Genomic DNA, 11,839 nt, shown 5'->3' with positions numbered 1-11,839 from the left:
ATGCAGCTTGCAATTGATTTTTACAGGTTAATAATGTCATAATGTGTAGTGCAGGGCAATTCTTCTTCTTCTTCTTCTTCTTCTTCTTCTTCTTCTTCTACATGTATATTATGAGTGCGCGCGGGGGCACCATGGTCGTTTCTAGTGGAAGAAAAACTTAGGTCCATGCTGTGTATACAAACTCTCTTTATATATATTGGCAGTATATATAGTTCTATACTTTAATTGTTAAAAAAGTTAAATTAATTTTCAAAGATCATCTCTACAAAATATTAATGCAAACAGACCTACAAGAGCACATTTTAATTTTATTTTCTTAAGAAGAAATACAAATTAAATGAACAATTAAAAGATAAAAAAAGGAGTATAATTTAGCCTGACAACTTGTTCATCGACTAGATGATCCATCAGAATTTTTTTTTTTTTTTATCTCTTGCTAATTTTTTTATATTGAAGTTCTTCGAGTTGTGGGCATGCAACCTTCTTGCTCTCTTACGTAAGTTGTAGGAAAAAAATTAGACGTAAAAAATCTTGGGGAAGCTGGTTATTACATTGTCTGTGCGATCCGACAATATATTCATTTTTAGTTATAAGTACAAATTAATCATAAAAACATGTTACCTTGATATTTATCAAGATTCTGAACACCAAGCACACTGCCCCGATCAATTCTCTTGACCATAAGTGCAAGCTTTAATTGTTAATAGTTTACGTCAAAATGTCGTGTGCCATAGTGCATTTACATGGCCTTGGAGGTTCAAACTGCAAATCAGCCTTCATCTTCTTCACGTTGCATGTAGAATGTAAATAAGTCCCCTTGCTCTTGAATCTAATAATTGCTTGAATGATAGGATTCTCATCTTTTGGTTATTTTGAGGCTAAAAGTACTCTCGTCTGTATATTTCTTTTTCAAACATTTTGGAGAGTGCGAAGTTGGCTAGTACAAGCAGATATAAAGGCGCGCGTTTACCAGTTGTCTCGGATCTAATCTTTTAGTCATGCAGTACGGGTATCATATTCAGACCATGTGTTTGATGCCCTCAATTTTTAAAGACTACATGGAGCAATAATCTATGTTAGTAAAGGTTGATGCACATACAATCAATATAATAATTGTTCTTTGCGGTACCTAGAAGTCTGAAGGTGGTTTCTTCTTCTTCATAATCCCCAGCACATTCTGTGTCCGATCAAAGAATTCAATCATGGAATCTACCGGAGAACAACCAAACAGCGTCTGCCATGTTGTGGCCCTGCCGTACCCCGGTCAGGGTCACATAAACCCAATGCTGAATCTCTGCAAGTTACTAGCTTCACAAAAGAGCGATATCCTCATCACCTTTGTCATCACAGAAGAGTGGCTCAGCTTCATTGGCTCTGAAGCCAAGGTGGACAACATTCGCTTTGCAACAATCCCCAATGTTATCCTATCGGAGAAGGCCGGCCGTGCCGACAGCATGGATGCCTTCTTTGAAACCATCATTGCCTAAATGGAAACCCCATTTGAGCAACTCCTGGATCAGCTCGAGTCACCCCCTACCGGGATAGTGGTTGACACATTCTTGAGTTGGGCACTTGGTGTAGGAAGCCGAAGAAATATACGAACAGCAACATTTTGGCCGATGTCTGCAGCCGAGTTCACCACCCTCCAACATTTTCATCGTTTGGTTGAAAATGGGCACTTCCCAGTTGACTTGTTAGGTGAGCGTCTTTGTCACTGTTTTTATTCTTTTGCAACGTTGTTCCAAGTTTCAACTTCCTGAGTATAGTGTGTTTTTCACATTGGATTGATATTTTGAAACTGCATTACGTTTTCGAAAATCAAACTGAGGCAAGCTAAGTATAGTTGAAAGGTGCAATTAAAGTCGAATTAGCCTTTTTTTTTTTTTTCCTTTTCTTTTCATTTTTTGATTCTCATTCGGGCTTAACTTCCTGCTACTTGGTTAACAGAAAAGAGCAATGAACGTGTGGACTACGTCCCAGGGGTATCTTCAACACGATTTGGGGATCTGATGATGAATGGAAGTGATCCACATGTTCTAGGCCGTGTCCGGAAGAACTTCTCTTGGGTGCCCAAAGCACATTATCTCTTAATCACTTCCATCTATGAGCTTGAAACCCGAGTCATTGATGTTTTAAGATCGGAACTCTTGTTGAAGCAGAGACTATGCAAACACAAGAACACAGAAGTATTTGGGAGTTTGAAGCTTATTCATTCAATAATCAAATGTTGGCTTATAACCAAGCCTTTTACAACTGAAAAGAAACATGACAGCCCACGTTAACAACAACCCTAAGAACGTGGTAAATGGATAGGAATAATTCAAACCTAAGCAACTGAACCCTATTAACTAGGGATTATTAACAAGAATAATAAATAACCAAACATTAAATGTGTTTAAACCCTAACAGTTTAACACAATAAACCCTAATGCTCCATCAACTCTCACTACCTATTTACACAATGGCCCCATTAATACCTTCCTTTAAAGCTGTTAGTCCTACTGGTACTAACCATTTACAATGGCTAGATTCTCAACCTTGTAGCTCAGTTGTGTATATCTCCATGGGAAGCTTTCTTTCATTTTCTAGAGCCCAAATGGATGAAATTGCAGCTGGTTTGCGCAAGAGTGGTGTTCGATTCTTTTGGGTGCCTCGCGGTGAAACGAATAGGTTGCAAGAGGTTTGTGGTGATATGGGGTTCGTCGTGCCCCGGTGTTATCAATTGAGGGTGTTGTGCCATTCTTCTGTTGGTGGGTTTTGGTCACACTGTGGGTGGAACTTGGTTAGAGAAGCTGTTTTTGCTGGTATTCCGTTACTTACATTTCCTATAAATTTCAATCAAGACATGAATAGCAAGTTGGTTGTGGAGGATTGGAAGATTGGGTGGAGGGTGAAGAGTACTGCGGCGAAAATTGACCATTTGGTAACAAGTGACGAAATCGAAGGGTTGGTGAAGAAAATTATGAATTTGGAGGATGATGAAGGAAGAGAAATGAGGAGGAGAACAAGAGAACTTCAACAGATATGGTAGGGTGCCATTGCAGAAGGCGGTTCGTCTCAAACAAACATCAATGCCTTCATTCGAGGAATTTCGCAAAACCAAGAGGATATTAAGCGAATTGCATATTTTTATAGCAAATTAATTATCTTCTTGGAAGTTCTGATAAGATTGTTTCAAATAGAGATTTTCTTCAAGGGGAATTCTTCGTTATAATTACAAATTTATAGGGACTGAAGAGTTTGATAAAGTAATTTGGGGTTCACATCCAAAACCAATTGGCAATGGATGGAGTGGCGCAAACCCTTATAAATTAAAGGGAGGTGAAATTTACACACCCCAAATTGAAATTTGCACTCCCACTCTCTGAATTTAATATATTTTATGATTGTATGTATTGCCCTTCCTTTTTTACCCTTGTATTCCATCCAAAATGAAACACGCTTTTTCTCTTTGAGATATGTAACTCAGTTCAATGAGGCTGTCCTCATCACGCTTTATCCCCCTCCTCCATCACCACCAGTTCTCTATCTCTCTCGTTCTCTCCATCCTAACTTGTCTGCAACTTCTAATTCTGAAAACAATTGCTTAGTCCAAAGATGAGGACGTACCCTTGTACATTTTACGTCAAGACTTTGAACTAGAAAGTGGGTCTTTAGCCACTAGCAGTGATGAGGATGATAATGCCGAAAGTGAGACTCAGAAGCTTATGGAAGGCCCAGTGGAAGAGACTCCGGAAGAAGAAGCTTAAGGAAGACCCTTCTCGATGCAAGCAAATCAAAGGGCCTCTTTTATCAACACAATCAGTGAAGGTGAAAATTGCACTCCAGGTGTTCGACGAAATGCCTCTGAGGAACCAAGTGAGACGATTAACTTATATCTTCACTTGTGGCTGCAATTCTTGGATTGTAGTTTCTGGGTTTAATAGATTGGAGAGTTGAAAATGAATACATGAGGTAAATTTCAAATGGAATCTAAATCCAAATCCCATGAGCTCTGAGCTGACTCTTAGTCCTGAACCAAATCCCAGTATCCCACTTCAGTTAAGGTGGCAATGATTTGTGTATTCTCTTAGTTCGGCTCTGTTCGACTCAGTCCCGAAGAATTTTTTTTTGATATTTTGCTATGTACAAAGTCGAAGTGAAATCATGAGAAGTCCATGACTCAAACAGAGGGATCGGATCTGAGCACCTTCTCTAATTTCTCAGCTTTGGTGTAATCCTTTTTTGTAAGAGAACCAGCAGGAAAAGGAGTGATTTCCACAACTAGGTGTGGAGTTGGGAGCTCATCAAACAGAGCCCTCACATTGTTGAAACACACACTTTCTCCATGAGCAGTCTCCCTTCTAATCTGACAACCCTTGTGGGAGGTGGCATCTACAAAGTGATCATCATCTGACAATAAAGAGGCAATTAATGGCTTTTAGAACACGCCGCCCTTCAGATTTAGATGGTACCCTGTAATTCCTTCCGAGTGTACCCTTTGTGGTAGGATGCCATTTGTTGACTAATTTCCTTCTATCAGCTGCGTCTTTCACTGGTTTTCCCTGTATGCTGTTCAACCACTTAGAAAACCCCAAATCATCAGACTCAATACCAACACCACCACCTTCATTTTCACTCAAATCTGAGACAAGTGGATTAGCTTGAGATCCAGCCAAACCAGTCTTCAAGAGAGCATAGAAGATGCAAAGCCTACCAGCCGATAAGACTGGTGCTTCAATCAGAGAAGCATTGATTGAGAGTGAGGAGGGGTTTCTGGGTTTAATTGGCAAAGTGTGAGCTTTTGATGAAAAGGAGGAATCTTTGAAGGGCATTTGTTGTGGGTTCAATTCCAAAGCCCAGAAAGAGACTTTTGGGGAGGTTAGAAGAAGTAGTGGGGCTCAGAATCTTGAAGGTTGAGGAGGATTGGAAAGGTGAGGACGTGATGGTTCTTTGAACTAGAGAAAGAAGCATTTTTTGGGTTAATGTTGGGGGTAACAAAGTGACTGTGTTAGTCCCGAAGAAAATGGTGTTAGAGTTCTGTCTTCCTTGGAAAAAAAAAATAAAGAAGAGAAAAAATGGGCAAAACGGGAAGTGCAGTTGTAAGATGTATAAAATATATTAAATTTAGATAGTGGGAGTGTAGATTTCAATTTAAGGTGTGCAAATTTCACACCCCTAAATTAATTATCTTCTTGGAAGTTCTGATAAGATTGTTTCAAATAGAGATTTTCTTCAAAGGGAATTCTTCATTATAATTACAAATTTACAGGGACTGAAAAGTTTGATAAAGTAATCTGCGGTTCACATCCAAAACCAATTGGCAATAGATGGAGTGACCCAAACCCTTATAAATCCATATGCAAGGAGTCAGTGTGGGCGTTAGGCATGCACACGTGGATAACCCGCTCTGATACCATGATAAAGTAATCTAGGGTTCACATCCAAAACCAATTGGCAATGGATGGAGTTGCCCATATCCTTATAAATCAATGTCTCATTTTTCCCATGTGGGATGTATATATTCTCAATAGAGTTATGCCCTTTGCAATTGATTTCGTTAGATAATGCATCTGTAGTGTCGGCATGCTTCCTACAACCGGTTCAATGAGTTTGTCTTTGATGTTGTAGTATCTAGGTTTCCTTGCTTTGGAATCCAAGTTAATGCTTAAATGCTAATTTTTAGGTTCTAAATCTCCAGAAGCTAAGATATTTTCAAAGCATATATAGTTATACTTTTGGCCGATATTTCATCTCATAGGGAAACTTCGAACTTCATAACAAAGTTTTTGGAAAGAAGTGCCTCCTTCATTTATCGAAACTGTTTTTTTTTTTTTTTTTCACTAAACCAATCCTTTTATTTTCTTTTTTTAATCTTCCAAATTAATATATAAAATTAAACATGTATTGAATTTTGACCCATTTATCACTTTGATAAGTCACTCACATTTAGCACCCTGTGACACTCCTCCAGTCACTATTGTTAATTTAACTGTCAAATGATCGTAAATAATTATATAAAGAGAAAAATTCAGTTACCGTCCCCAAACTATGCTGCCAAGGCCAATTTGATATCCGAACTCTCAAAAGTATCAATGTGATACCCAAACATATATTTTAACATCAATGTGATACTTCCGTCAAAAATTCCTAACGGGGCCGTCTATTTGCTGACGTGGCAAGTACGTGGGTCCCCAAAAAAATGTAAAATGACCAATTTACCCTTTTTTAATTCATTTTTTTTCCTTTTCATTTCTTTTTGTTCTTTCTCTTCTTCTCCTTCTTCTTCTTTTGGGATTTTCCTCTAGCCAAACCGCAGCCTCTTGCCTCACCCCATAACCTTTGCAATTCAATTTCCAGACAAACAACATAAACAAAAATAAATGTGAACACACCCAATCACAATCACAAACCCAATAACCATAACATCAACCATCCTCAATATCACACACCCAGAATTTACCACAAAAAAAAAAAAAAATCTAATCTTTACCCAAGCCGTCGATGAACGCACAGCCACCGCCACCATCAAGGCTGCTTCTCTTCGAGATGAAAGGAAAACAAAAATAAAAAATACAAATCCCAACCCGCCCAATAAAGAAGCCACTTCTGTTTTGCAGTTTCATCTTTCCTCTCAATTGCCTTGCATGTACAGTATACTGGTACAACAATCCCCACAGAACACCATGCCACCATGCCACTGGAATGATGTGTAACATTATATCAAAAAGGCTTAACCTACAAGAATGATGTAAAAGTATAACAAATAATCTCAACAAACCTCTGTTCCAATTTTGAAAAGAAAGGATGGGTCAGCTAGCATATGATCTCGAAGCATAGAGCATGACTTCATTGCAAAGCCAAGAGGCCAGGCTGACCCCTGCAATTTAAACAGTAAACCATATGAGGAGAAAGAAACACTAGTTCATTACCACCACCACCACCACTTCCTCCTCTGCCGCCTCATTTTCCATTAGGATACTTCCCATTACCACCACTACCATCAAGCACAACCCCGTCATTACCATCATTATCAATTTTTGAACCACCCTCATTCTCCAAAATCCTAGTATCCTTTCCTACAGCAGCACCACCTCCCTCATTTGAAACAGTTACTGCACCTAAGCTGAATTGCCTTTCACGCCGAGGCTGTAACACACTCTTGACCACAAAGTTCCACTCTTTCTTCACCGAAAACGAATTCAGCCCATTTCCAAAGCTACTATTCCCACAAAACATTGGCAAAGCTACCTCCTTTGCAATACCCCTAAACCTAACGCTATCGAAAACTAAACTCTGACCCCACATCTTCCTCAAAACCACGTCGTTCGACCTGGTAACAACATTCGATACTCCAAAGCTTGAAGAACAACCCGCCATTTTTCTTTCAAGATCTTAAAAACTTCTCAAGTAGATAACACAAACTCAGAAAATTCGACGAATTAGGTGATTGCCACCAGCACCAGGACCTATGTACCAAAGAAAGCCTCAACATCGATCAGAAGCCAATCCATACTATCGAAGGATCAAGCAAATTGAAACGAGATTGAAATGAAGTAAACAAAATCGAAGGAGGAAAATAGTACAAATCTTTGAAAATGGATTGAGGAGGAGGGGAGGAGGTCCTTGAGGGAGGTGTAGGACTCAGAGCTCTTGAGGGAGAGAAGCTCCAGGTCGAGCTGCGGCAGCCGATGGCGCGGCGTCACGGCGCCGTTTGGGGTTGGGAAGCTGCAGCTATGGCGGGGCTTACTGGTGGGAGTGGTGGAGGAGGATAAGGAGGAGAAGAGGTGGCTGAGCTTGGTGGGGACGACGACGGAGGTGGAGATGGAGTTGCGAACCGGTCTCCCAGTTGGTTGCACCGGACATCAGAGCCTCCTCCTTGTCGCCGACACCGGCGACGATCCCCGCTGCTTCGACTGTTCTTCATAAGCCACAAACGCTTTGCAGTGGTGCAAAAAAAATTTTCTCCATTTCGGCTACTCTTTGTAAACCCACAAATCCATTCCCAGAAAAATAACCAATTGTGATAGAAAGGAGAGAGGATCAGATTGGCAAAGAGAGAGAGAGAGAGACAGAGCTCGATCTCATTTTTTTCTTTTCTTTTTTTTAATTTTTTTTTTTAATTTTTTAATAATTAATTAGTTGAGAAAGACAATTTTACCCTTGCCACATCAGCAAACAGACGGAGCCGTTAGGAATTTTGGACGGAAGTATCACGTTGATATCAAAATAGGTCTTTAGGTATCACATTGATACTTTTGAGAGTTCGGGTATCAAATTGGCCTTGGCAGCATAGTTTGGATACGGTGACTGAATTTTTCTCTTATATAAATTGAAGTGTATATTTCTCCCATTGATGAAAAATTAGATCTCTCTTTGTTCCAATAATTATATAAGTTGAAGAGTTTTTCAATTCGCATGTGATTGACAAGACCTATGTACTCTCAGACAAAAAAAAAAAAGCAAAGACAAGACCATGTGCTCTGTCTTTCAAATGAAAAAGCAGACAACACATAACACACGGCAGGAAATCCTCTGTCCCCAAATGAGATGGGGATAGGTGTCCCTCCTCACTGATTGGTTGATATAGATTAAAAAATTATTATCTTAAACTTTTGTTTAATTTTTTAATCTTTATATTCATTTTTTAATCCTTGTTAACCAGTCAGAATGAAGGGACAGGGTGGGGATAGGGAAATGGGGACAGAAGATTTCGGTCCACACAGGATACATGCACAGTGACCAGACCACCGATGTCCGAACCGAAATAGTCCACATGTAATAGTTGATTACTGTTCGTGGTTGAAGGTAGGAATAGCACGTCTGGTCATTCATTTCGATTAACGAAAATTTTAGTATGGACTAAGGTCTACATGCAAACAGTACCGAGAATTAACTCATTGTACCTGTAGACCTTGGTCCACCCAAAACTCTTAACTCAATTAATTATCTTCTTCTTCTTCTTCTTCATACTACTTCTGGTCATTCATCCTCTGTTACAAAACTTCATAGCAAACCTGATCATCATAGAATTCCGACATGGATTCCGCCACCATAAGAGAACCAAACGGCGTCTGCCACATAGTGGCCATGCCCCATCCCGGCCGGGGTCACATAAACCCTATGATGAACCTCTGCAACTTGCTAGTTTCCCAAAAGAGTGATATTCTAATAACCTTCGTCCTCACAGAAGAGTGGCTCGGCTTAATCGGGTCTGAAGCCAAGCCAGACAACATTCGCTTCGCCACAATCCCTAATGTGATCCCATCGGAGAAGGATCGTGCAGCCGACATGGTTGCATTCTTTGAAGCCATCACGACCAAAATGGAAGCTCCGTTTGAGCAGCTCCTGGAGGTTCTCGAGCCACCACCTAGTGCCATTGTGGCTGACACTTTCCTGCCTTGGGCAATCGCCGTCGGCAATCGGAGGAATATTTCTGCGGTGTCCTTTTGGCCAATGTGCGGTTCTATTTTCTCCGTGTTCCACCATTTTCATCTCTTCCGGCAAAATGGACACTTCCCAATTGACTTGTTGGGTGAGTATCTGTCAGTCGATCTCTGTTTTTGGTATTTCTAGTTTACACTTTGAACTCTAAATTTACACACACACATGCAAAAAAAAAAAAAAAATTGAATTCAAGGTATTAAAAGTATTCAAGTTTGAGATTTGGGATATGAAATCTGATAGGAGATAATTTTTCGCTTTAAGATAAATAAGTTCATCTCGACCAAAACTTTGCATTTTATAAATTTATTTATGATATTCAAGAAATTTGACAACAAAAGTTCATTATTTTGCATACACAACAATTGTGACTTTTTAATAATTAGGTGCAATTTAAATCACATTTAGCATAATTGTTGTTTAATTTGCATCTTTGTTGACAGAAAATGGCAATGAACGTGTTGATTACATCCCAGGAGTTTCTTCCATACGATTAGCGGACACTAGTAGTTTCATTGATGGAAGCCAATCAAAAATTCTAGACAATATCCTCGAGGATTTTTCTTGGATCCCCAAAGCACAATATCTCTTCGTCACCTCTATCTATGAGCTTGAAACCCAAGTAATTGATGTGATAAGATCAGAACTCTCACTTCCAGTTTACACAATAGGCCCATTAATACCTTCCTTCAAAGCTATCGGTCCTACTGGTACTAACCATCTACAATGGTTGGATTCTCAACCGTGTAGCTCTGTTTTATATATCTCTATGGGAAGCTTTCTTTCAGTTTCTGGTGCCCAAATGGATGAGATAGCAATTGGTTTGCGCAAGAGTGGTGTTCGATTCTTTTGGGTGGCTCGCGGTGAAACACATAGATTACAAGAGGTTTGTGGTGATATGGGGTTAGTTGTTCCCTGGTGTGAGCAATTAAGAGTGTTGTGTCATTCTTCTGTTGGTGGGTATTGGTCACATTGTGGATGGAACTCAATTAGAGAAGGTGTTTTTGCAGGTGTTCCTTTTCTTACCTTTCCCATAGTTTTCGACCAAGGCATGAATAGTAAGGTGGTTGTGGAGGATTGGAAAATTGGGTGGAGGGTGAAGAGTACTGAGGCGAAAATCAACCATTTAGTGACAAGTGAGGAAATTGCAGTGTTAGTGAAAAAATTTATGGATTTGGAGGATGATGAAGGGAAAGAAATGAGAAGGAGAGCAAGTGAACTCCAGCAGATATGGAAAGGTGCCATTGCAGAAGGCGGTTCAACTAAAACTAACATCAATGCCTTCATTAGAGACATTTCACATGATTAAGCAAAACTGAATCTTCTTGCTGGAGGTTGTACTAGGGCCAAGTTTGGAAGAGCTGTACTTAATTTAAAGACAATTTTAATTGTGCTGTGAGAATAATCAGTTATATATGAAATTAAGTAATTGAGTGTGTAATAAATTGTGCTTTTAAAAGTATTGTGAGTGCAAAAGCAGTGTGTTTTTTTTATTTATTTGAAATTGGACCCGGGTACGTTGAATAGCTTTTCTTCGTTTATTGATCATGCTATACAAGTTTTAACTATGGATGAGATGAAGTTGTTAATTATCATATTATGGAGCAATTGGAAAGAAAGGAATCTGGTCGTGCATGGTGATCAACCTAGACCTGCTTCAGTCATATATGACCAATGCTATTCCATTTGGACTAGCTTGCTTGCGGTGTAAGAGAGAGAGGGTAGTGGTGGGAGGAATAATGGGGTTATTGATCCAGAGAATGCTCGGTGGACTGACTGGACTCCACCATCTCCAGGGGGATTGAAACTCAATTGTGATGCATCTGTTATTGACAATGGGTCCCAAGTTGGGGTTGGTGCGTTAATTAGAGGAGGTGATGGGGAGTTGGTGCTTGCGGTGGGGGAACGGTTGCATGGGCGTCTTCAGCCATGTGCAGCTGAGTTGCAGGCATTAATAATGGGTCTGGAACTCTGGATCGAAGTAATGTTAGAGAATGGATGGAGGCCGGAAAAGGTTGAAACTGATTGCCTGGAGGCTGTTCAATTGGTGAATGGAAGTGATGATTGTTTGGCTCCGGAGGGAGTTTTGGTTGACAAGGTCAAGGTGCTATTGGCTTCTGTTGGTACTCAAGGTATTTTTCATGTTTCCAGAAGTGCGAATGGTGCTGCTCATGTGATTTCAAAGTCTGTAGCCCGATTAAATTGGCGTCTTAGTTGGTTAGGGGTTGGGCCCTTTTTGCTCATGGATGTCGTCGTTGATGATAGACCCGTAACTCATGGTAGTAGTAGGGAAGTGAGTGGGGACTATTTGTCCACCACCGGTCATTCCCATATTTTGTAATCGTTTTCATTTGAATAAAGTTACTTATTCTAAAATAAAAAAAAATAACCCAACAAATTTACATGGACACCAGAG

At 39.9% G+C, this 11,839-nt stretch overlaps 1 protein-coding gene and 2 pseudogenes across 1 annotated transcript; 2 read left to right on the top strand and 1 right to left on the bottom strand.

Annotated features, from left to right (window-relative positions):
• Positions 1 to 1,202: 1,202 nt before the first annotated feature.
• On the top strand, positions 1,203 to 3,749 carry LOC133730306 (UDP-glycosyltransferase 87A1-like; annotated as a pseudogene).
• Positions 3,433 to 5,006, bottom strand: LOC133733216 (uncharacterized; annotated as a pseudogene).
• A 3,914-nt stretch (positions 5,007 to 8,920) lies between these two features.
• LOC133733215 (UDP-glycosyltransferase 87A1-like) lies at positions 8,921 to 10,864 on the top strand. Its single transcript, XM_062160844.1, has 2 exons — positions 8,921 to 9,514; positions 9,867 to 10,864. Exons 1-2 carry the CDS (start codon positions 9,019 to 9,021, stop codon positions 10,730 to 10,732), a joined length of 1,362 nt encoding a protein of 453 aa, XP_062016828.1. The 5' UTR covers positions 8,921 to 9,018; the 3' UTR covers positions 10,733 to 10,864.
• Positions 10,865 to 11,839: the final 975 nt, after the last annotated feature.

The sequence above is a fragment of the Rosa rugosa genome, chromosome 2, assembly GCF_958449725.1.
Source record: "Rosa rugosa chromosome 2, drRosRugo1.1, whole genome shotgun sequence".
In the NCBI taxonomy this organism is placed as follows: domain Eukaryota; kingdom Viridiplantae; phylum Streptophyta; class Magnoliopsida; order Rosales; family Rosaceae; genus Rosa; species Rosa rugosa.
Note: the sequence above shows the minus strand (reverse complement) of the source record. Positions and strands in the feature narration are given on the sequence as shown.

Coding starts and splice junctions, on each gene's coding strand:
- LOC133733215 (XM_062160844.1), top strand. CDS start 9,019: ATGGATTCCGCCACCATAAGAGAACCAAACGGCGTCTGCCACATAGTG. Junction 9,515..9,866: donor CTTCCCAATTGACTTGTTGG/GTGAGTATCTGT, acceptor CTTTGTTGACAG/AAAATGGCAATGAACGTGTT.